The sequence below is a fragment of the Herpailurus yagouaroundi genome, unplaced genomic scaffold, assembly GCF_014898765.1.
Source record: "Herpailurus yagouaroundi ecotype Mexico unplaced genomic scaffold, PumYag 196, whole genome shotgun sequence".
NCBI classification, from domain to species: domain Eukaryota; kingdom Metazoa; phylum Chordata; class Mammalia; order Carnivora; family Felidae; genus Herpailurus; species Herpailurus yagouaroundi.
Window position 1 is genome coordinate 30,214,534 of NW_024412427.1, and position 25,416 is coordinate 30,239,949.

The following is a 25,416-nucleotide window of genomic DNA, read 5'->3' on the forward strand; positions in this document are numbered from 1 at the left end:
GAGCTCTAAGAGGATTGTTTCTGGAACCCACGGGTCCTCCGGGCCTTCCCTGCTCCCTGAGCTCTGGGGAAAATAGTCTTGAACTCTGTACCCTCCTCCTGCAGGATTGATTCCAGAGCCTGTAGGGTGTGAGCTGTGGCAGCGTCTGGAGCCCTAACCCACCCTCCTAGTGTGATGGCTGCGGCTTCACTTCCACCTCGGGAATCTGGAACCTGGTGCAGTGACTCTTGCAGCCAACCCTGAGCTGAACCATAAAGGCAGAGAAGTCTGGGAAAGGTTGTATCATACAGCCAGGTTGACAGTGCAAACCAGCCCTGACATCAAACCACCTGACCACACTCCGCGGGTCTCTCAGGACACTGGTTACCTTGCAGTGGCCCCCACAGCAAAGACGGCCGGCCGAGTCGGACAGGGGAGAGCCAGTGCCGGTGCCCCCAAACCCCATGCGGGGGCTTCGCTCCCAGAGACTCTGCGCCTGTCCTCCCGCAGTCACCATCTTGGGAAAGGAAGTGCAGGTAGTGATAACAGCAACTACTCAACCAGGTCTATTATTTATTGTGCTGAATTACTCATCCTAAACTAACAGATACTCTGTCAACATAGTTTAACAGGAACTATTTAGGGACTCCACGATTGCAGTGTTATCACCCAAAGACTAAAATAACAGTCTGAAAAAATGAGTGAGTCAAAATTGCACATTCCTGCACATGGGCTTATTCAAAGCTTGTTTGTCAACCGGAGAACAAACCACAACAATAGGAATATTTCACATTAGAAATGAAAGTCTTTAAATAAAGTTAATCTTAATGTACTAATTTGGAACTACCTACAAGAGATATTAAGGAATAGAACAAGATGTAAAACATCAGACAAGTGTGTAGTTTGCTAGTACTTATCTTAAAAGAGGAGAAAGAATATATCTGTTCTCTGTATTTGTATTTTATACATACCCTATATGTACATATGCATATATTACGCACATGTGCTTATATAATCTCTACTATTTCTGGAAAGACGCAGATGACACTGGTATCATTGGAGCCTCTGAGGAGGGGACGTGGGTGGCTGTGGGACAGGGATGGCAGAGTTTTTACTACTTAACACTTCATACTGTTTAGCTTTGAACCATGTGCAATTATCTATTGAAAAATAAATTTTAAAGAAAATTCCAAAATAAGCAGCAACAGACCCTTTAAAAAACATATGTTAAATTCGTCACCATCCAGAGCATATTGGGAAATGCCCACATGGTGGCTTACACTGTCATATTAGAAAAAAAAAAAAAAAAAATCTTATGCGTTCCTCTCAACCTCAATTTCCAAACCACAAATAACACATCTCAGAAAGAAACAAAGAAGAGCTAGAGCTGGATGGTTTCTTGAAATCAGGTCCCGCGCAGGCTCTTGGGTCTAAGAGTCATCCAGGCCGAGCTTAGCAGCAAAGAGTGAGGTGATGACCTCATCCCCAGTTTTCAGAGCCAGGTCATAGGCCGTCTCGCCATTCGTGTTCTTCTTTTGGATGCCTGCATTGCATCTGCCAAGGAAACAGGCATGAATAGAGGCACTCAGGTGCTTGAACTCAAGGATGGCTCTTCCCTGACACAGAGGCCGGTCTGGGAGACTCTCAGACCGACCTTCCTACACCCGTCCCCAAGAGGCCACCATGACTCTCACTCTCAAGGGTGGCTCTACCCTGAGACCTTTTGAGGGGCTCTGTGATTTCAACACGTTCAATTGCCAATCCTGGCCATTGGCTCCCATTGCATCAAAGTCCTACAACCAAGTGTGTTGGGTGGGTGTGTGGGTATTTTCGTTGTCCTTTTAGAAGCCCTCAGTGCTGGGGACCCATGGTGGGATGGTGGCCCCCATTCATAGAGTTAACTGTTCAGGAATTGGGGCCTTCTGAAATCATCATAGTCAGCAGGGGGATCGCTGGGGCCCTCAGAAGTCTCCCCCAGAGGCCAGGAACATACCGCAGTAAAGCAGCGATGCACTCCCTTCCCGCCAGGCCAAGGAGGGTCGCTTCATGAAGAGCTGTATTTCGGAGCCTGTTTGGGGGGAAGAAAATCATCCTGCTAAAGCAGTTGCAATGCAGGATGCTATGGGCACACGGACAATGGATGTCTCAGTCACACCAATGACACTGACCCCCTCCTTATGTTTCATCTTTCCTTTCTCCCTGGTAGTATAGGGCTCAACTGTTGGTCACTTCACCACTCAAGTTCCTTGGGTCTTTATATGGCATTGACCATTGGAACCTGCATACATTCATGGAGTTGCCATATCTCCTGAGAAGACGTATGATCTTCTTCCTTCGTGACTCCCTCTCAACTGAGAGAACATGCATTCCATTTACTAGGTGGGGAGGGGGTGCCGTGGTTAGATTTTCTGTATAACCACGGTTCAGTTTTTGAAAGTAATGAATTGTGACTGCCAACTCTAACTTTGTACACCGCCCCTCAACACAACTCCAACATGGCAATGGCACTTGATGGAATACCCTCTTATCAGGACCCCATGCTTCAGAGTAGAGGCGATACCCTACAAATCTGTTCCTCTGAACAGCTTGGTACTATATTACCAGACCTTCTAGAACGTGTTTTGTACAGCAGGTACAGTATGATGTTCTGTGAATTTGTACTTTAAGTTCTTTTTAATGTTTATTTTTTTAGAGAGAGAGAGACAGACAGAGTGCAAGCAGGTGAGAGGTAGAGAGACAGGGAGACACAGAATCTGAAGCAGGCTCCAGGCTCTTAGCTGTCAGCACAGAGCCCATGTGCGGCTTGAACCCACGAACTGCAAGATCATGACCTAAGCCGAAGTCAGATGCTTAACCAATTGAGCCATCCAGGCACCCCCTGTGAATTTGTACTTTAAAGAAACTTTACTATTAATGCACAAACAACTCAAACTGTTTATTCAAATCTAAGTATCAGGGAGGATGAAGGCACATTCTTTCTTTGTAAATTGCAAATTACCTAATAGAATAAATCTCCTCAGTTGAAGTTCTAAGAAACAGACTGATGGTTACATTTGTCCCTCCTGGCTACTGGGGCAGAGCTAAGGGATGAAATGTTTGAAACTGCCAGTGAAGGAGGGCAGCTGTTGTCCAAAAGCAAATGGCACTTTGCTTTGCCCCTCTCCTAGTGAGACCTTGAATCTGTGTTTGTGAAATCTGCCCATAAGAGGTATCGGCTTTGGTGAAGAATGCGTACTTCGCCTTAGCCATCCCTTTGGGTTGAATATGAGTGTATTCTGGTAGGAAAGATACAAACACTGGAAACAGAAACACTAAGGCGGGGCTTTCTGCTACCCACTGAGCTACCTGACAGGAGTTACCTTGCATAGAGACTACCTTGACTGCTTCTTTCCCCTAGCCAAACAAGCTTGGGGCAGGGGTAGGGGTGGGGGTTGGGGGAGGGGGTGGGGAAGAGCTTTCTAATCCTTGTTTGCTAAGGAACAACTCACTGAGCCTCTTTTACAGGAAAGCCAGATCTCTCCATGGCTTGTGCATGAAGAGCAGTAGAATGGTTGGAGTCTTGAGGTCACGTTCCTGGATGTATAGAGGTCCAGCTGTGGGGCAGAAGCCAGGCTGACCCAGGTCTCAACACTTAGAACTAACAATTATAAACCAGACTTAACAGAGTTGGCTCCTGGTGGAAAAATCTGCTTTCTTCTATTGGCATAAACTAAAATGGAAGAAGAGATCTCTGTGCTCTATTTTGAGGGAGGGCTTCTGGTCTGGCTTTCCTCCCTCCCCCTCCATGGAGCTAAACTCTGCTAACCGGGCTAATGCAGTGGGAGAGACAACGGGCTATCACACACTGTTCAGACAGATGGTACGAGCAGAAAGTTAGTAGCAACGCAACGGGATTGCGTGTGGATGAATGTCGATTTATAGAATGGTAATGAAGCAAGAATGGAAACTGAGGAACACCAAGGAAAAACAGGTAATCTGTTCCGTGTCCAGAGTAGTTTCTTCCTCTCAGCTGGACTTTTCATAAAGCTAGGACACCTTATACATAAGCATCAATTCAAAATCTGCTTAAGAGATTTTGTATCAACCACATACATTATACGTAAGTGCTCCAAGAAAAGCTTATCTGATTTGTGCAAATATAAAGTATACCTTAACAAGGTGACATTATTTTTATGAATAATGAGTGTGGGTAAATGAAGAAGCTGACAAAGTATGAAGAATGTGAATCCTGAAAAGGTGAGCAAGTAAATGCCAGCCACTAAATATGTATACCAAGTGTGCCAAACATTCTGCTAAAAACGGGGTCATGTCTTGATATAGCTGTCCTATTGGGCAGAACTTATAAAAGCACACATAGAAAAATTAACAGGGATATATATTTTTTAAACAATTTTTTAATGTTTGTTTATTTTTGAGAGAGAGACAGAGTGCAAGCAGGAGAGGTGCAGAAAGAGAGGGAGACACAGAATCCAAAGCAGGCTCCAGGCTCTGAGCTGTCAGCACAGAGCCCGATGCGGGGCTCGAACCCATAAACTGCGAGATCATGACCTGAGCTGAAGTCAGACACTCCACCGACTGAGCCACCCAGGTGCCCCAACAGGGATATATTTTTAATAAAAACACTAGAGGAGATTTTGAGACAGAGAAAGCCAGAAGCAAAGCTATTTAACTCTTGGACCCCTGTGCTGGCTGCATGATGCTCTGAGGCCTCAATCTGGTCTCAGAAATAACTCAGGGGGCAGCAGTGTCAGATATCTGCAGGACCCCTGGAGAACTTCTAGTTTGGCAACTTGTTTGGCAGGATATAAGCAATTAACATATGGAACCCATCCTCAGGGAACATTCCACCCCACCTTTCCAAAGTACAGTAAAATCTTGGTTTGTGACCATAATTCGTTCCAGAAACATGCTTGTTATCCAAAGCATTTGTATATCAAAGTGAATTTCAAGAACCACTAACTCAGTTGTGATCATGTGACATCTGGCATCATTGTACTACTCGTATCATAAGACATCACTAGTTTATCAAGTTAAAATTTATAAGAAATGTTTGCTCATGTTGCGGCACACTTGCAGAACAAGTTATTCACTATCCCAGGTTTTGCTGTAATTTGCAAGAGAACAACAGAATCACGAAGCTGGGAGAAGTCAAGAGGCAGGACAGCCCTGAGACTAGGGAAATGACAGAAGCACCCAACAGGACTTGGTATCGTCCTCCTGCTTCATCAAATCATGTGGTGAACTCTCATGTGCAGGCTCGCCCCCAGGGTGTCAGCATCCAGAGACAGACAGATAAGGTTTTCTTTCTGCAGTAATTTCATGGGTACATTTCCACAGGGAATACACTGGGGCCACTCCTCTCTTATGGATGTCAACAGCTCAGATCATGATGAAAATGTCACCTGACATCCCAAGGGCAAAGGATTTGCCGGCCCCACAACAGTACAAATTCATGAGTTAACAAAATGTATCCTTTATAAAAGCTACAAAAAATCAGGCAATCCAATAGTCCATTTAAAAATCTTTGTTTTCCCTAGATTTGGGAAATAGAAGCAGGTAAGTCTCTGATTAAGGCCCAGATGGGTTTAAAAATGGTTCCTGACTGGTTCAAATTGAACAGGGCACACGTGCAAGGTCACAGCTGGCTGCGACATTGCCAGGGCTGCCCTTTTACTGTGTCTTACTTACGGTCCCCACCGCTGCTCGGTGTCTGCTCCTCTCTGCACAAGAACCGGAATCGCTTCGTGGTGCTTATTCACAACAGCCATGGTTATAAGGGGTCGCTCCTCACTGTCCCTGCAGTTGGGATCTGCTCCCTGCAGCATAAGGAAAAGGACAAACTTGCCACAAAGCCCTGCTCTCAGCAGCAGCCACCTGCCGTCCTATGAAGTGTAACAAATAAGCTTTCCATCAAAAGAAAGGAACATCAGGAAACCTAAGATCTGACCTATAACAGAGCTGCGGGTCATGGTGCCATAGAACTTGTGCTGTCCTCATCAGGAAGGCAGGCACCCAGACAACTTTGCTTCTTTAGGAAACATGAGGGTCACATGGGGTCACAGACCAGGGATTCTGTCCGCCTTTGTGCACATTATTTGGGCTCATATGACTTTTCGGTATATTTTCTCTGCTATAAAAACTAGCAACCAATAACAATTAATGTAAAGTTCTGGACTGGCCAGTTAATCCACTTCCAGTTTAAAATGAAATGGCCCTGTGATGATCCCAGTACTGAACAAGACTTCCACATGAAAGAGACACAGGTGAAACACGAGGCTGAAATCCTCAGAGAGATTTCTTTGGGATGTACTCACCTCATCGAGCAGCTGTTCAATCACAGAGACTCTTCCTTCCCCTGTCGGTCCCACTTCCTTCAGCAGGAGCCTGTTTTCAGGCTGTAGGATTATACGACACGGTCATTTCCACCACCACAAAATATTGCTGCCCCACTTGTGTGAACCCAACCCTCAAGGCAAATGCCTCCTCTCCAAGGTTAAGTTCTGAGTCCCAGGGACAGGTGAGTGTGAGCAAGTGCATGCATGTGTGTCTGTGAGTGCGTGTGTGTGATCTTTGACAGCCAGCAACACAAATAAACCCAGCTAATGTAAAGCTTGCTGGTCTCTGAAACCTTGTCTTGGGAAAGGTTTTATATTTGGGGACATTGTTTTATAATTATTAAGGACAGGGATGCAATGAGAAACCTCACAAAAACCCAGAAACCCCACACCAGTTTTATTACAAAGGAAAACAAATATTCCTAGGAAAAGCAAACGGGTGAATCCTACAATTCACCCTGCATGCTATATAAGGTGTTCAGAATCAGCCTAAGTATGACTATCCAGAAAACACGCTCACCCGACACATGAGTGAACCGATAAAGTCAACTCTTGTTTGGGGGTTAAAAGCTCTCACTTATCATCAGAAATCTGAAGAGTTTATTATCTTTTCTCTATTTTCAAAATATGATGAAATTCATCATTATATACAATCTTTATATAAAGGATTTCAAATGCTGGCTGCCACAAGGTTGAAGAGGCAGTCTAGAAAGCTGGAGACATTACTTTCAGTGTGTTTCTATCAATGGATCTGAGGGTGACTTGGGATGGTTCTGGGACTCCCAGTTTCCTGTATGCATAGTGAAAATAATATCTACCCCCCTCCTGGCTCTCTGGGAAGTCAGAGATGAGGGCATTGGTCAAGCCTCTGAGCCTTTCAGGAGAAGATGCCGGGTTCAGGCTATGTCCCCTCTGCCCCCATTCTAGAGTGATTAGCTTGGAACAGTGTACTCTAACAAGTGAAACCCCAGGCAGTCTTGGGGGACACACTTGTTCTGGCTGAATTCCATTCCTTATGGAAAACTATACTAGGGGCGCCTGGGTGGCGCAGTCGGTTAAGCGTCCGACTTCAGCCAGGTCACGATCTCGCGGTCCGTGAGTTTGAGCCCCGCGTCGGGCTCTGGGCTGATGGCTCAGAGCCTGGAGCCTGTTTCCGATTCTGTGTCTCCCTCTCTCTCTCTGCCCCTCCCCCGTTCATGCTCTGTCTCTCTCTGTCCCAAAAATAAATAAACGTTAAAAAAAAAAAAAAAAAGAAAAGAAAACTATACTAGAATGCACTTGAATGTCAACCTCATGAGGTCGGAGACTTTTATATCTTTTGTTCACAATTTATTTTTACCACCAAAAACTGTGCCTGGTGCATGTGTGCTCAAAATAACTGCTGAATGAGAGAACCACTGAATGCTGTTATTATTTTCCTATACTTATCCCCTAAATACAAATGAGAAAATAAAGGCACATAACAATGGGGGATTCAGGTCACACATAAAATAAGCAGGTGGAGTCTCGAAAACTGTTAAAGTTTATGGAACTTTACACTTAAACTGGGAGAAGGCCAAGAGTATAAGGAATCATAAGCAATACAAGTTAATATAGTTCTATGGCTAAAATTAACAATTCAGGCAACTACAGATGTTGGTGACAATGCAGAGAAAGAAGAACCCTTAAAAAAAAAAAAAAAGACAAACCCTCTTGCACTGCTGGTGGGAATGCAAATTGGAAAACTGTATGGAGGTTCCTCAAAAAATTAAAACTAGAACTATGACCCAGCAATTGCACTACTAGGTATTTACCCAAAGGATATAAAAATGCTGATTCAAAGGGGCACATGCACCCCAGCGTTTATAGCAGCACTATTGACAATAGCAAAAGTATGGAAAGAGTAAGTAAAAGTATGGAAAAAGTAAGCAAATGTCCATTGACTGATGAACGGATAAAGAAGATGTGGTATGTCTATATAATGGAATATTACTTGGCAATCAAAAAGAATTAAATCTTGCCTTTTGCAACAATGTGGATCGATCTAGAGTGTATTACGCTAAGCAAAATAAGTCAGAGAAAGACAATATCATATGATTTCACTTATATGTGGAATTTAAGAAACACAACAGATGAACACAGGGGAAGGGAAGCAAAAAAAATAAGAAAAAAACAGAGTTAGACAAACCACAAAAGACTCTTAAATACAGAGAACAAACTGAAGTTTGCTTATTAGGTCTTGGGTCGGGGGACAGGCTAAGTGGGCAATGGACATTAAAGAGGGCACTTACTGGGATGAGCACTCTGTGTTATAAGTAAGTGATGAATCACTAAATTCTATTCTTGAAATAATTCTTATGCTATATGTTAACTTAACTTGGATTTAAATAAAATAAGTAAATGGGGAGCCTAGGTGCCTCAGTCGGTTAGGTGTCTGACTTCAGCTCAGGTCATAATCTCGCAGTCTGTGAGTTTAAGCCCCGTGTTGGGCTCTGTGCTGACAGCTCAGAGTCCGGGGTCTGCTTCATATTATGTGTCTCCCTCTCTGCTCCTCCCCTGCTCACACTCTGTCTCTCTCTCAAAAATAAATAAACATTAAAAAATTAAAAAATAATAAATTAAATAAGTAAATAAATCAAGGCCAGGGAGAAATAGATTTTTTTAAAAAGTTAATACAATTCTAAGGTCTTCTTCCCACATTTATTGGTGTTTATGACATGTAAAGCATGTAGTGGAAAAAAACAAGTTCAGGTGAGAAATCACCTGCCTTTGTAGAACTCATGATAACAATCTGGGCGCCAGTATGTGCACCCCTGAGGATGCCCTGAGGGCTTGGCTTCACGAAAAGTGGAGGGAAGAACTGACTTGTGCCCATCTCCATCTTGGTGGAGACCCAGGCTTTGGGTTTGTTGCTAAGCACATCTGTCCTCCTACTGCAGCCAAAGAGGACCAAATGAAAGGCAAGGTGGTGGACTGAACAAGGGCACCCACTGTCCCTTTCTCCAAAGCTCCCGTTAAAATGTTAATGCCCTATATTTTTGAAGAACAAAACTCTAACAGCTGTGGGAAACTGGAAGAGTGCCATCAGTGGATCAGGAATCGTGAGAAATTCCAAAGATTGAAAGTAGGTGGAATCTGACTGAGAGGGAAATCAAAGCAAAGAAAGAGCAGTTGAAGACACCAGAGATATGAGTGTGTTTCTTCCAGGAAGCCCTGAAGAAGCTGAGTTAATCAACAAGGAGGGCAGGTGTTGGGTGCAGGCTGGATTCATGAGCATTTTAGGGAAGGGCTGAGCTGGGTGATGTCCTCCCCTCTCCTGTGCTCTCTGCTTAAACCCTGATAACTATTTTCCAGAGAGTTCATTATTTGCCTAACAAAGAGTTCTCCTGGGAGTACTGGGCCCAGGAAGGCCAGAGCCCAGACCTCTATGACAACACAGATGGAAGGAGAGCAAGGAAATAAAAAGAGCCCCATCCAGGAATGAAACACTCTAGAGCCCTTCACAGCACAGACTCACCTCTAGGGGGAAGGCAACTTAGGGGACCCCAAGGCATTCTCTTGTGTTCTGCCCAAACACTCTCCAGGGAGACAGCATGCCCATCTCCCCCCCATAGGCACCTCAGGCCCACACACCCAGGGCAGGCACTGGCACTACGCAAACTAGTCCTTCACTTGTCAACATGACCTGGCAACCACAGATCATCACATATTTGAGACCAACCAAAAACAAGACAGAGAAAGATGGACAGACAGAATTGACCCCAGAGGAAACAGAGGTGATTCAGGAAACTGATGAGAACTTTAATTCTAATTAATAATCTTGACATATTTTATTTTATTTTATTTTTTTTCAACATTTATATTTATTTTTGGGACAGAGAGAGACAGAGCATGAACGGGGGAGGGGCAGAGAGAGAGGGAGACACAGAATCGGAAACAGGCTCCAGGCTCCGAGCCATCAGCCCAGAGCCTGACGCGGGGCTCGAACTCCTGGACCGTGAGATCGTGACCTGGCTGAAGTCGGACGCTTAACCGACTGCACCACCCAGGCGCCCCAATCTTGACATATTTTAAAGGATTCCATAAAATAAAAAATACACCCAAAAAAGTCACAGAAAATGAAAAAGTATTCCTCCATTTAAAAAATCTCAAAGTAAAACATTAAACAGATAGGCCTAAGAAGACAGCTGTGAGGACAGGACAAAGGAGTACACTTACTGTGAGCTGCTCCTTTTCTTGAAATGTTTTGGTCTTGAAATTCTTTGTCCTCTTGACGTTTTCAGTGGTATCGGAGGTGCTCTGGCTGTAGTTGCTCACTGGAATGACAAAGAGTTGAGGACCAAAACAATGTCTCCCCGCCACTCCCCACATATAATATAGAACTATCCTACTATTGTGCCCCTCAAGAGGTCAGAAGAATAAAATGGCTTTTATAGAAATTTCTACTTGATTGAACCTCACAAGAAGGACTCCTGGAACCATTCATCCCAGACTAAGACCAGAGGATGAGTGGGAAGGAAGGAATAAAAGGGACTACAGTTTATAGGCCCCAAAGAACACCCCCCCCCCAACCTATCTCCCCAAGCCCTGTGAAAGACTTGAAAAATCTCACCCCTGACTTCAGAGAAACCAGAAGAAAATGGTTGGAACATTACAGTGAGATGCATGATTGGGCTGGAAAATTATAAGCAATTCCCTGCCATCCTTGCCAGGTCAGTGTGCTCCTGGTCAATTGTTTTAAAGTCACCATAAGGGTACAACTCACCCAGGCTGGACCTGCTGCCAAATGGCCCATTACCACCCTCAGTGACACTGCTCAGGAAGTGGCTGCTGAAATCCACAGCCTTGCTGAGGTAAAGGTTCTGGACAATGAAAACAATTAGTCACCATGAATGACAAGGCTGCTGTGTCCCCACAGAAGGAACAATCTCCCTGTTAACCTGTTCCTCTCTTTGTTAATGACAGCTTTAGCTACACAGTCAAGCTTGAACCTGGACATCCTTCCTGACACCTCCTCCCCTCCCTGTAATGTTTTGTCCATTTTGCCTCTTAAACGGCTCCTCAGTGCAGCCCTTCTTCTCTGTTGTTACAGCCACAGCCTCTTTTCATATGCCAGGATCACTCCAAGGGCATCCCAACAGGTTCCTGCCAGCCCACTTTCGTTGTGGCTGCCCCAATCATCTTTCTAAACTGTGTAAGTACTGGTGTCCTTTCCCTGCTTAAAACCCTTCTGTATCTTGGAATTAGGGTGACATCATGGGGAGACTCGAGCCACAGAGTTTGAATCCTGGTTCTATTACTTACTAGTTTAGGGACCTTGGAAGAAGCAAGTTGCTTAATTTCTCTGAACCTCAGGTTCCTCACCTGTAAAGTGGAAATATTATGGCCTACCCCAAAGGGATACTGTGAAAGTAAAATGAGGTAAAATGGAGGCCTATAAAGTTAGGATAGATGATACATGGTCCAGACCTGGAATTCTATATCCACCTGGACCGATTCAACAGTGTGGCATCCTGCCCCACCCTCACCTGGTTGCCTCTCCCGCCACAGGGAACCACCTGCTACTTCCTCAACACTAGAACACACAGGTTAAGAAAAAACACATATTAAACCCAAAGATAATTACTCCACTTCTACTTGATAGCACGTTATATATGCTCTCGGTGCCCACCCAAAGCATACCCCTAACTGATCAGCTTACCCCTCCCAGCTGCTGGGTTGGCTGCTAACAGCTCACAGCGGACTCCCTTCTCTGGCCAACTGCCTCCAGAGATGGGTGCTGCCTTACTCTAGAAGCTACAGCTCTCCTTTTCTTGCCTCAGTTGGGACAACTTCATGGTGTGACCCACATTTCAGAGCTCCTCGTGGATCAGGCTAAAGCCAAAATTTATGTGTGACCACTCAGTCCCTTCCTCGTCTCATGTCCCTCAGTCCCCTTCTCCTCAAGTACCTCTCTGACCCAAGCTCTGCTCTGGCCACCCAACTGAAAATATGGCATTTAGCACTTTACTTGACTTCAAAGCACTTTTGTGGGTGTCAGCCCACTGCACACTCCCAGCCTCTGAGTTAGGCAGTGCCCGTATGTCTGTCCTTATTTTGAAGACACTTCTAGCTCCCTGCTGGGCATATGGCCAGGGCCTGATCAATGCTAGTTCCCCTGCTTTTCCTGGCCTTCTTCATCCACCTTCTCAATCCATTCATTATTCCTGTGTATATTCTGATTTCTTGCCCAATGAAACTAAAGCTGCCAGTATGAATCAATTAATGTTTGCCACACATTAAAGGCTCTGTAGCAAAGTTGCAATCACCATATAAGGAGGCAGATCAAGAGAGACATAGCCACAAAATTTGGCTTATTATAGGCAAATAGGTGAAAGTACAAACAGGCAAACATTTTGTTGGTCTTTCATCTACACCCAGACTTCAGTGAGTATAAAAAAGCCTGAGAACCACAGGACCGATAGGGTCGACAGTAATTCCTACTCTTACTACATCTTTATGTGCCTGAAACCTGACTTCTCTGAGGTTTAGCACAGTTATTTACCGAATCCTATGAAATTACTGGCCTTTAGTCGAGTTTTATAATATTTGAAACTTATGTCTTCCATGGGTTACCCAGAAGCATTTCAATAGACTATAGGCTACAATTTACTAGCTCAGTCAATTTTCAAATGAACAGCTTCTGAAAGTCTTACGCACCTTGTTTGATACTTGAATGTAATTCAGCTGGATGCTAACTTCATAGCCATCTTCATGGACAGTAGCAGAGATAAGCTTTTAAAAAACCATTAGAGAGAATTCACAACCATGCATGTGGGACTTAATGTCCTGAGCAACAGTCAAGAAATCCTGAGATGTTAAACCGTAAATTTAACCAAACATTTAATTAACTCAAAAGAAGGCAGGAAAAGAGAAACAAAGGAACAAAACCTAAGTAAGATATAATACAAGTAGCAAAACAGCAGACACAAATCCAGCTTTGGCTATAATTCCACTAATTGTAAATGAATGAAATTAATGTTCCCATCAAAGAGCAGACACTGCCAGAATGAATAAGAAAGAAAGACCCAAATTTATATTCTCTGCAAGAGAGACACACATTAAGTTTAATCAAGCCACCTGGCTGGATGTCGTCAGCTGGGTGTCTGGAGGAGCCAGGCCTTGTCAATCAAGAGCCAAGCATCATAGTTGACAAGCCTTCTCTGTAAGCAGCAGGAGGAATTTCCCTCAAACAGGGGTCAACAAATTCTTTAAGGATCAGATAGTAAGTAGTTGAGGTTTTGTGGGTCATTGCCATTGTAGCACAAAGGCAGTCATGGACAGTAAGTAAACAAATTAGTATAGCCGTGATCCAATAAAACTCGATTTGTAAAACTGAGTAATGGGCCTAATTTGCCCCACAGGCTATAGTTTGCAGACCCCTGGATTAGGCGAGAGAATGAATAAACCCCCAAAACATTATCAAGGGAAACCAAGCACTACTTGACAATGAAATAGTTTCAATGTTGGCCAATTTGGTGGTAGAGGATTAAACAGGCTGATTTCTAAAGATTCCTTCTGGTGTTCTGACAAACAGAAGAGGTCTTCTCACAGAGCTGTCTCTTACAGTGGTGGTATAATGCCAGAGAAAGAGCATGGGGCTTCAAATCTGGAATCCCCCAAAAGACCCAACAGTGCAGTCCTGGGCAGGTCACCAAAGCTCTTTGAGCCAGTTTTCCTGGGTGTCAAAAATAAGGCTTGTTCTGATTATCTACTGCAGTGTAAAAAGCCACCTCAAACTTAGTGGCACTGAACGACCATTTTATTAAGTTTGCGGCTTCCCACAGGACACAGAGGGGACAGATGGTCTTGTCTCGACACATCTGCCACCTCAGCTGGGAGAACTCAAATGGCTAGAAGGTGGCTGCATGTTTGGAGGCTGGAATGACCCAGGCTCTCATCACTCGTCTGCCTGGCTCCTGACTCAGGATGACTCCAGGCCCGGGTTCAGCTAGGGCTGCAGACGGTGCACCTACACCTGGCCACGCCATGGGGCTTGGGCTTCTCACAGCAGGGTGGCTGGGCTCCAAGAAGGAGTGTTGAAGGTGAGTGTGCCAAGTAAGAGGACCACACCCTGAGAGTCCCATGGCATCACTGCCACTGCACTCAGTTATTAGCCCAACTGCCATAAGTCCTCCCACCCATCCACAGGGGACAGGGACTCCGCCCTTTGCAGGGAAAACTATCAAAGAATTTGTGGCCATTATTAAAAACTGCCACAAAGGTAATATCCCTACCTTGTAGGTTTGTTATGAGCGCTACAGATCAATGAACATAACGTACATAGTGAGTGCATCGTTAAACGGCAACTGTTACGATCACTACCGCTGCTAACACAGAATGGATTTCAGTGTGCAATTTGGGTAGACTAAACTCTTCTGGGTCTTTTAGCTCTGACCACAAGAATCTCCATAGCACGTGGAATGTAAAAGCATGGATGGTTCACAATTTACTATTTTACCTTGCTTAGGTCAGGTGCCCAGAAACAGACCCTGAGACAAGGTTCATGCACAGGTGATTTATTGAGGCCGTGCTTGTAGGGGAGGGCAGTAAAGAAGTGTGGAAAGCAGGACAGGAAAGGGAAAGGAGCCAAGCAAAGTGCGATTTCAGGTGAAGTCAGTGGAGGGGAACTGCAGCCTGACCCCATGCGATGCTCTGGCGTGGAAATTCCAGTCAGAGCTCACCCACCTTTCCCATTCTGGGTTCTGCAATCAAAGCCCTGAACTCAGGGTTGTTCTGAGCATAAGACCTGAGGTGAGCAGAGATATGATCCAACTGTTTTCTCCAGTACCCTAAAGAAAAAGAGAAACCCATCCACGTGGATAATTCTTCTGAAGCCAAGAAAGAAAAATGCTAGTTTGCAACATGCATACTCAGAGAGGTTACTATTTTTTTGGGTCAAATTTTGTGATGGTTTGGCTTACTGAACCTTGACTATGTACTAGAATAAGTTCCATTTTTGTTCCCTGCTTTTTTTTTAATTACACATGATTAATCACAGCATAGTACAGAATATCAAAAGAACATATTTTGAAGAGAGAGAGAGGGAGACAGAGAATCCCAAGCAGGCTCCATACTGTCAGCACAGAGCCCAACACAAGGCTTGTACTCATGAACCATGAGATCATGACCTTAGCTGAAATCAAGAGTCAGATGCTCAACCGACTGAGCCACCCAGGCACCCCCTATTTTATTCTTTTAAAATTAACCATATTGAAGACCTACCCTATGACCCAGCAGTAGCACTGCTAGGAATTTACCCAAGGGATACAGGAGTGCTGATGCATAGGGGCACTTGTACCACAATGTTTATAGCAGCACTCTCAACAATAGCCAAATTGTGGAAAGAGCCTAAATGTCCATCAACTGACGAATGGATAAAGAAATTGTGGTTTATATACACAATGGAATGCTATGTGGCAATGAGAAAGAATGAAATATGGCCTTTTGTAGCAACATGGATGGAACTGTAGAGTGTTATGCTAAGTGAAATAAGTCACACAGAGAAGGACAGATTCCATATGTTTTCACTCCTATGTGGATCCTGAGAAACTTAACAGAAGACCATGGGGGAGGGGGAGAAAAAAAAATGGTTATAGAGGGAGGGAACCAAAACATAAAAGACTCCTAAAAACGGAGAACAAACTGAGGGTTTATGGGGGGTGGGAGGGAGGGGTGGGTGGGTGATGGGTATTGAGGGCACCTGTTGGGATGTGAACTGGATGTTGTATGGAAACCAATTTGACAATAAACTTCATAATAAAAAAACAAAAAAGAAAAAAAATGGTAGAATTAAACGAGTGGAAAAAAATAAAAATAAAAAAAATAAAAAAAAATAAAATTAACCCTTTTGAGACATAACTTTTTTTTTAACTTTTTTTTTTTACATTTATTTATTTATGAAAGACAGAGACAGAGTGCAAGTGGGGGAGGGGCAGAGAGACAGGGAGACACAGAATCCGAAGCAGGCTCCAGGCTTGGAGCTGTCAGCACAGAGCCTGATGCGGGGCTTGAACTCATGAACCATGAGATCATGACCTGAGCTGAAGTTGGATGCCCTGCCAACTGAGCCACCCAGGCGCCCCGAGGCATAACTTTTAAGCATACAGTTTGAATTTCAGCAAGCGTGTTTTTTACTATATATTTACTTTTATTGTACATAGTTAGGTCTTGTCTATGGCTTGCAGAGAGTTGTTTTTTTTTTCTTTTTTTTTTCTTTTTTTTTCTTTTGGCATGGAGCCCCAGTGTGGCACTTGAACTCATGACCCTGAGATCAAGACCTGAGCTGAGATCAAGAGTTGGATGCTTAACCAACTGTGCCACCCAGGATCCCCATGGGTTTTTTCGAAACCCATGATGACAATTGCTACCTTCTAATGAAATGTTCAGCCCACAAAATTAAATGTAATTATTGATATGTTTTGGTTTTGACTTACCATTTTATTATTTGATTTATACTTTTCCCATTTGTTTTGTTTTCTTTGTTCCTATTTTCCTGGGGTTTTTTGGGGGGTAACTTGAATACTTTTTAGAATTATATTTAAATTTTCCCATTAGCTTTTTAGCTGTATTCCTTGGTATTCTTTTTGAATAGTTGCCCTATTGATTAAAATATAGATCTTTTTAAAAAGTGTATTTATTCATTTTTGACAAAGGCAGAGTGCAAGCAGTGGAGGGATAGAGAGAAAGGGAGAATCTCAAGCAGGTCCTGTGCTATCAGCCCAGAGCCCAATGTGGGGTTCGAACTCATGAACCGTGAGATCATGATCTGAGCCGAAATCAAGAGTTGGACGCTCAACCAACTGAGCCACCCAGCTACTCCTATTTTATTCTATTAAAATTAAACCTATTGAGATAACGTTAAAGTATACGGTTTGAATTCCGGCAAGCATATGCATCCCAATCAAAACACAGAACATTTCCATCATTCCAAAAACTCCCTCGTGCCCTTCTACAGTCTGCAGAGGGTTTAAACACACTTGAATTCACTAACTGCCACCATTTAACACTTGGGAGATGTCACAAGAGTCTGGATTTCTGGTTTCTTGTGGGCAAGCAGGAGTTGCATTTACAGGAAATGTCCAGAACAGGCTAATCTATAAAAACAGAAAGTAGCGGTGCCTGGGTGGTTCAGTCGGTTAGGCATCCGACTTTGGCTCAGGTCATGATCTCACAGTTCATGAGTTCAAGCCCCACGTCGGGCTCTGTGCTGACAGCTCAGAGTCTGCAGCTTGCTTTGGATTCTGTGTCTCCCTCTCTCTCTGCCTCTCCCTAACTTGCACTCTGTCTCTCTCTGTCTCTCAAAAATAAATAATAAACATTAAAAAAATTTAAAAAATAAAAAACAGGAAGTAGATTTGTGGTTGCCAGGCACCTGGGTCAGGAGACGTGAGCAGTGATTACAAAAAAGAGTATCAGGACTACTTCTGGGGTGATGAAAATGTTCTGGACGTGGTAATGTTTCTATATTGCTGCTAATGTACTATCACTGAATTGTACACTTCAAAATGGTCAAAATGGTGAATTTTGTTATGTGAATTTTAGAACAGTAAAAAGAGAGAGATATTGGCAGAGAGCAATAATGACACAGACTAACAACATTTCTACCATCATAGTTGCAATCCATATGTGCTATTTGATTTACAAACTAGATGATGGGGCTATGAGTCAAAACATCAGAGTACTAAAAGTTTAAGGAAGAGCTATAATACAAAGGAAAATTACCTGAAGAAGAACGATGGATTTTACTTTTCTTTTTAATGTTTATTTATTATTTTGAGAGAGAGACAGAGCATGAGCAGGGGAGAAGTAGAGAGAGAGGAAGACACAGGATCTGAAGCAGGCTTCAGGCTCCGAGCTGTCAGCACAGAGCCCAATGCGGGGATAGAACTCACGGACCATGAGATCATGACCTGAGCCAAAGTCAGACACTCAACCGACTGAGCCACCCAGGCACCCCAAGGGATTTACTTCATTCATTCATTCATTCATTCATCCATTCATTCATTTATTTTTAATGTTACTTATTTTTGAGAGCGAGAGCACGAGCGGGGAAGGGGCAGAGAGAGAGGGAGACACAGAATTCCAAGCAGACTCCAAGCTCTGAGCTGTCAGCATAGAGCTCGACCCAAGGCTCGAACCCACAAACTGTGAGATCATGATCTGAGCTAAAATCGGACGCTTAACAGACTGAGCCACCCAGGAGACCCATTTACTTTTTTTTTTTTTAATTAATTTATTTATTTTGAGAGAAACAGAGAGAGAACCAGTGGGGGAGGGGCAGAGAGACAAGGGGACAAAGGATCCAAAGCAGGCTCTCAGCTGACAGCAGAGTGCCCGACATGGGGCTCGAAGTCACGAATCATGCCATCATGACCTGAGCCAAAGTTGGATGCCACACAGGCACCCCACTTCTTTCTTTTTAATGTTTGTTTATTTTTAGGAGAGGTGTGGGGGAGGGGCAGAGAGAGCGGGAGACAGAGGATCTGAAGTGGGCTCTGTGCTGACAGCAGAAAGCCTGATGCGGGGCTTGCACTCACAAACCGTGAGATCATGACCTGAACTGAAGTAGGATGCTTTAACCGACTCAGACACCCAGGCGCCCCAAAGGGATTTACTTATGTATAGAAATAAAGCTAAAGGAAGAAAAAAAATGCAGTTTTCTTTCAGAGAAAGAGGGAATTCCCTCCTGACAAGAAAGTGTACTTTTTCTCTCACCTCTTCCTGGGCTGACAGCTGTGAGGAGAGGTTTATGGTCACTCATTTTCTCCTGCCTCTGCTTTTGAGAAGCCATTTCCAGTTCCTTTTTGGCTAGTAGTGCACCAGATGGGTAGAACAGGCCAGTAGTCTGTGTGCCCACATCCTTCCGAGTCCCAGCCTCAGGTCTGAGCAAAGGAACATTTAGGGACTGCCAGGCAGATCGGGGCTATGAGTAAGGCAGAAAACATAAGATACTAGAATATAATTTCATTAATTCTTCATAATTACTTATAGAAAAGAATTCTAATCAGAAGTAAAAAATATCTCCAAGAAACTGTACTCTGAGGTAAAAAGAGGTTTTCAGCCCTTGCCTCACCTTCCTTGGTCTGTCTCTCCCAGGAACTCCCAGCCTGACCCATAAAGCCAGCCTCTTCTGCTTGGCCATTTACTATCTCAAACTCAACAAATCAACTAAACTAATATTCCCTGTCTTGCTGCCCGAGGCCCTAAAGAAATCTATCCTCTCAGTTCTACAATCCAATGGAGTTACTACTCATCCACACTCAACTACTGGGGACCGGTATTTTCTCTGAGGCACTCCTGCATCTGGACATGGGAACTTGAGAGGACCATCATGTAAGGTTGTGTAGGTCGTGTACTGCACAACATCACTGCATCTAATGAGCTAAGATTCACATGGTAGGCATCATATATTTGCAAATTTATTAGGACAGTTTTTCTGGTAGGTGGAAGAAAATGTCTAACAAAATTAGTATATTACAATCAGTTTCCAACAGATGGCAGTCTAGTGTCTTGAAGAAAGAACCCTTGGTCTCATTTGCACAAAGGTGTCAATATGGGCTACTGACACTCCCAGGATCCATAAGTCTCAGTCTGGGTTAAGAAGGCCATGAACTCCCTAAAAATGAGTGCAAAATTACTGAGTGCATGTGCATTCTAAGGACTATCAATCTTCACATTCTTCTAATGAAGACCTAAAAAGAAGCCTGAAAAGTCTTCATCTAGCTTAGAGAAATTCACAAAAGGCTAATATCAAGCTGGTTAGAGATTAAGTCATTCTGAAAATAACCCTGTAAGATTTTCCTTAAACTATATGCAGTTGTTTTAAATAGCAGCAGCAATTTCATATACCTGATATAAGTTTTCTAAAACATAAAACAATGGGAACAACGTTCCTAGTATGCCTCATGAGAAATGCACGAGAAGGACATTCTGCCTCGTGTATTTATTTTACTTTTTTTCTGTCTCATGTATTTTAAATCCACTTCTCCTTCATGACATTATATCAACTTACATTATTTTTATTAGTCTTCCAAATGCAATTAGACCTCAATCTACTACAGATAAACCCTTAGATCTTTGAATGCGGACGAAATCACTTGAGTGTTGAAAACTTGAATTGGTTGAATTTACTTACACACCTAGTTGAAAATCCATGTGAAAAGTCTGTATTTTGGCTCTCTCTCCCCGGGTTGATCCCCAAGGTAGAGAACACAAATTCAGAGTCCTAAGCTCTTCCCCAGGCACCAGCTCTTACTACAGTGGAGGCCTCACCTCAGCAAAAGGGCGAAGTTCTCCAGCGGCGAGAGCCAGGCTGTTATCCATGCTAAGTCTTGCCAAGGACTTCACATAAATACCACAGGAACCACAGAATCGGGCAGATGGGTGATTGCTGGCCCCACATTTGGGGCAAACAGAGTAGCAGGCAGAAATGCCTGGCTAGAGGATAGAAAATATTTTTACATCTTCATAAATATTAGAGTCCTAATTTCTCCATGTAAGTTAGTCTCATACCATACAATCCCCAGCCATCAAAATAACATATGCCTATACCCCTGACCCCAAGTCTACCTTCTAGACTTTGTCCTACAGATGAACAATTACACAAAGCAAGTATATTTAAGACCATTCCCCACAGGATTGTGGTTTTAGAGAAAATAACTGGAAACCATCTAAATGTCCAGCAATAGGGATGGCCTCAATATATCATGGTACATACAGAAAGTGGTATATTACGGAGCCACTGAAAAGAATGAGAGGCTACAAATAAGATATATTGCTAGGTGAAAAGAACTGAGCCAGTGTTCATAGTAAACTACCAGTTTACTTATTAGCACACTGAACGGCTCAAAGAACACTCAGACACTAGGTGATGGTGACTGCTTCTGGGGATAGGCTCTGTAGGCCTGGGATGAGAAGGGAGACTAACGCTTCACACGAAACCTTTTGTATTATTTACATGCAACACTTATTTGAATAAATGACTTTGAGTGTTTTATTAGAAAAGTAAGCAGACAATTCATAAAAGATACCAATAGTCAAATAGAAATAGGAAAAGTTTAACCTCAAAGAAACAGCAATGACAGAGCTTTCTCAATTTAAGAGAAGCATCTCTCGCTCTCCGGAGTCTTAGGTAAATAGGTGGTAGTCTTCAAATTGCAAGGAGTGATTTCTGTAGGGCAGGGGAAGAGGAGGAGCTGGGCCTCTCTAGGGTGGTGGTGAAGCCTCAGCACCAAGAAACTCAGATTTAAAATACCCACCGTGGCTCCACACCAGTCACAGAAGCAAGCTTCCGGGCGATTCCTGCGACCACACTTGGAACAGGAAATGGTCTCCCCTTTCTGAGTGGGGGGAGGTGGGGCTTTATCTCCACTGCACATGGGCTGCTGAATGCAATGGCATTTATCAATAGGCAGATCAATACTAGATTCTGCAATCCCCCTCTGAATCCAGAGAAAAAAATCCCCAGATCAATGCAAACCCTGGAAATAAGGTATTTTTGCCCCAAAGAATAAAACTATGATAAGCTTCACTAATGAACACATTAGTACAAAGAGGACATATTACTTCACAGCAAATAGATGAAACCAGTGGCTCGTGCATCTTGATATTCCTCAGTATCTTTAATACCAAACATGGTAAGCCTCCTCCTGATTTACTATGACAACATTTTTAAAGAAAGAATGTATGGGGCACCCAGGTGGCTCGGTCAGTTAGACAGACATCCAACTCTTGATTTCAGCTCAGGTCATGGCCTCACCGTTTATGAGATCAAGCCCCACATTGGGCTCTGCACTGGCAGAACAGAGCCTGCTTGGGATTCTCTCCCTCCCTCCCTCTCTGCCCCTCCCCCCCACTCACGTGCATTCTCTCTCTCTCTCAAAATAAATAAGCATTAAAAAAAAAGAAGAATGTGGGGCACCTGGGTGGCTCAGTTGGTTAAGTGTCCAACTTCAGCTCAGGTCATTATCTCATAGTTTGTGAGTTCGAGCCCCGCATCAGGCTCTGTGCTGACAGCTCAGAACCTGGAGCCTGTTTCAGATTCTGTGTCTCTGTCTTGCTCTCTGCCCCTCCCCCATTCACGTACGCGAGTGTGCTCACGCGTGTGCTCTCTCTCTCTCTCTGTCAAAAATAATAAACATTAAAAAAAAAAGAATGTAAGCAGACCCATGCTAGTAAGGTGTCACAATTGAGGTGTATCTTCTATTTTTTTAGGGCTTTGGTTTCCATCTGGGAATGTGAATTTATTTTCCACCCCTGACACATGAAAAGAATTATTTTATTTTGAGGAGAGAGAATTGTTTCATGAGAATTTCTGAAACTTTGTTAGGTAGGCTTGGATGAGAATTTTTACTCCTGCTACTTATTTATTGACTAGTAAGAGATTTTCTCATGAGACAAATGAGGATGATAGTATTCGTCACTGTTACGTGATCACCTGCTGTATGCAGGCACCATGCTGAGCACTGCCCCTGTAGTCTCGCATCAAACCACACAACAGACCTGTGAGGTGGGTGCTATTGTCACCTGTGTTTTACAGAGGTTGGAAACCGAGACACAGAGGTGAGAGTTGATCATAGGCCATCTGATTCTAAAGCCTGACCTTTATCCATGACTCCATGCAGCCTTTTCACAGGTCTGTAGGACGGGTTCAGATGGTTAATGTCAATTAAGTATGGAGGGTCAGGCTCCATATGTCAGCTTCCCTCCCTTCGCTTGCTTTTCACTAGATCTTAATTTCTTTAAGGGAAAGGCATACTTCACATTTTTTCCCCACTAACACAGTACCTTGCACCTTGGCACATAGAAGTCATTCAGTTACTGAATGAATCAATGAATAACTGATTCAATTAATAACTGCCACCTGTTCCATGTATAAAACTAAGAATGCGCACACTAGGGGAGACGTTTTCTAAAGGACGGTTTTTCCTCCAAGATGAATATTTTAGTTGCTTTATTTGCCCAGCTATATCCTCTTTTACTTTGGGGACTGTTCTGTTATCCTAAAACAGACATCTGTCCAGAAAGAGGTCTCATTAGCCCTCAATGTCCACAGAGACTGAGAATGAAGATCTCTCTTTGCATACAATTACCCTTACCCCATTTCTGTGCAATTAGAATGAGACTCCTCAGGACAAATCAAAAGAGAAACCCTTTACACGCTTTTGCTTCAGACTTAAATTTCAATTTATCCTACTGCTACAACAGGGTTTTGATATAACACTTGTTGATCTGGGTTTCTAAATATAAAGCCTTCAGGGGTGCCTGGGTGGCTCAGTCAGAGAAGCATCTGACTCTTGATTTTGGCTCAGGTTCGATCTCATAGTTCACAAGATTGAGCCTGGCATCAGGCTCTGCACTGACAGCATGGAACCTGCTTGTGATTCCCTCCTTCCCTTTCTCTCTGCCCCTTCCCAGCACATGTGCTCTCTCTCTCTCTCAAAACAAATAAATAAACATAAAAAAATAAATATAAAGCCTTCAGATCTTTTATTTAAATGCATCCACTAAAAAAATGCATCTAGGGGTGCCTGGGTGGCTCAGTTAGTTAAGTGTCTGACTTTGGCTCAGGTTATGATCTCATGGTCTGTGAGTTCGAGCCCCACGTCGGGCTCTGTGCTGATGGCTCAGAGCCTGGAGCCTGTTTCAGTTCTGTGTCTCCCTCTCTCTCTACCCCTCCCCACCCCATTTGTGTTCTCTCTCTCTCTCTCAAAAATAAACATTAAAAAATTTGTTTAAATGCATCTACAGTTCAAGTGGAATTTTCTCCCATAATATTGCTTTAAAGAAAGAAAAGTTATTTTAACCCATCCATAGTAATGCTGCTAAACAAAGAAAAGACATAAGCTATCAGAATGAATACACATTATTACTTTTATAGCACTTCAATGATATATACCCTCATTATGACATCCAAACTCTGATATACCTTTCAAATAGAAATCAAATTTTGAAAACAAATTCAATGTTGTAATTGTTCCTGAAACAGTTTTGCTGATGTGAGACCCAGAAACAACTACATCACTGACAGGTAATAAAATCAATTTAAATTATTTTACTATTTATGTAAGAAGTTCAGATTATCTGAGAAGGTACATTTTTTGCTTGACAATTTACTTAAATTTATCAGCAAGATCACTCCAAGAATTCCAAAGCACTACTGTCTTCTTTTTTTATGCTTTCTTAATCCCACTATTTTTCTCTCTAGCACCTTGGAAAACTACAAAGTGTGATTTCATGATGAGAGCGTGACATAAAGTCTGAAACCATGCTCAGTCAGAGGAATAAAAGAAAAATAATCAACAAAAGAGTAAAACTGTATCAGACTTGATTTGAGAATAGATGGGTTTTCTTATTCAACTTGCCAGTTCAGTAGTATATTTTTTTAGGAAAAAAAAAAAAGCCACACCACATATTATGTAACAAAAATCATCTTTAAAAAAAAAAAAAAAAAACAAACCGGGGTGCCTGGTTGCTCAGTCAGTTAAGCATCCGACTTTGGCTCAGGTCATGATCTTGCAGTTCGTGGGTTCAAGCCCCGTGTCCGGCTCTGTTGCTGACAACGCAGAACCTGGAGCCCACTTCAAGTTCTGTGTCTCCCTCTCTCTCTCTGCCCCTCCCCTGCTCATGCTCTCGCTCTCTCTCTCTCTCTCTCTCTCTCTCAAAAATAAATAAACATTAAAACAATATTAAAAAAAAAAAAAAAACTATGCAGATTTTCCTTTTGGTAATGACAGAATAAGACCATGCCAAATGACTCCCAACCAGAAAACTATCAAATCTTCTCATAATTTCTGAAGGCACTGGAGAATGAACAGAAGCAGATAGACTCTTGTAGCAAGTACATACAAGGAGGAGGGGAGTTATACAAAATTAGTTTCATTTGAGCCTGGGGCTAAAATACTGCATGTGAAACAGTGGGGAAAGGGCAGAATTCTGACTAGGAGAACCAGAAAACTGAGACTGTGAAGTATTTGGCTACTGAAGAGGTGGGAACTCCCAGGAAGAAAAGAAACAGAGAGGGGATCCCCAAATTCTGTACTCACATCTCTTACTAACCCCTGAAAGATGCAGGCACAGAATA

At 43.2% G+C, this 25,416-nt stretch overlaps 1 protein-coding gene across 11 annotated transcripts in view; it reads right to left on the bottom strand.

Moving 5' to 3' along the window:
* Positions 1-535: 535 nt before the first annotated feature.
* Positions 536-25,416, bottom strand: part of DZANK1 (double zinc ribbon and ankyrin repeat domains 1) — a 72,254-nt gene continuing 47,373 nt past the window's right edge. For 3 of the 11 annotated variants that reach the window (XM_040447800.1, XM_040447798.1, XM_040447799.1), the window contains 12 exons: positions 21,593-21,718; positions 20,607-20,771; positions 19,050-19,257; positions 15,021-15,124; positions 12,993-13,067; positions 11,598-11,657; positions 11,059-11,155; positions 10,512-10,609; positions 6,294-6,374; positions 5,668-5,795; positions 1,973-2,047; positions 538-1,533 (listed from right to left, as the gene is read on the bottom strand). In XM_040447800.1, coding sequence (XP_040303734.1) covers positions 1,410-1,533; positions 1,973-2,047; positions 5,668-5,795; positions 6,294-6,374; positions 10,512-10,609; positions 11,059-11,155; positions 11,598-11,657; positions 12,993-13,067; positions 15,021-15,124; positions 19,050-19,257; positions 20,607-20,771; positions 21,593-21,718 — 1,341 coding nt within the window. In that variant the 3' untranslated portion in view covers positions 538-1,409. Of the gene's footprint in view, positions 1,534-1,972; positions 2,048-5,663; positions 5,796-6,293; positions 6,375-10,511; positions 10,610-11,058; positions 11,156-11,597; positions 11,658-12,992; positions 13,068-15,020; positions 15,125-19,049; positions 19,258-20,606; positions 20,772-21,592; positions 21,719-25,416 lie in introns of all 11 variants that reach the window. The other 8 variants (XM_040447801.1, XM_040447806.1, XM_040447802.1 and 5 more) reach the window with 7 other exon arrangements.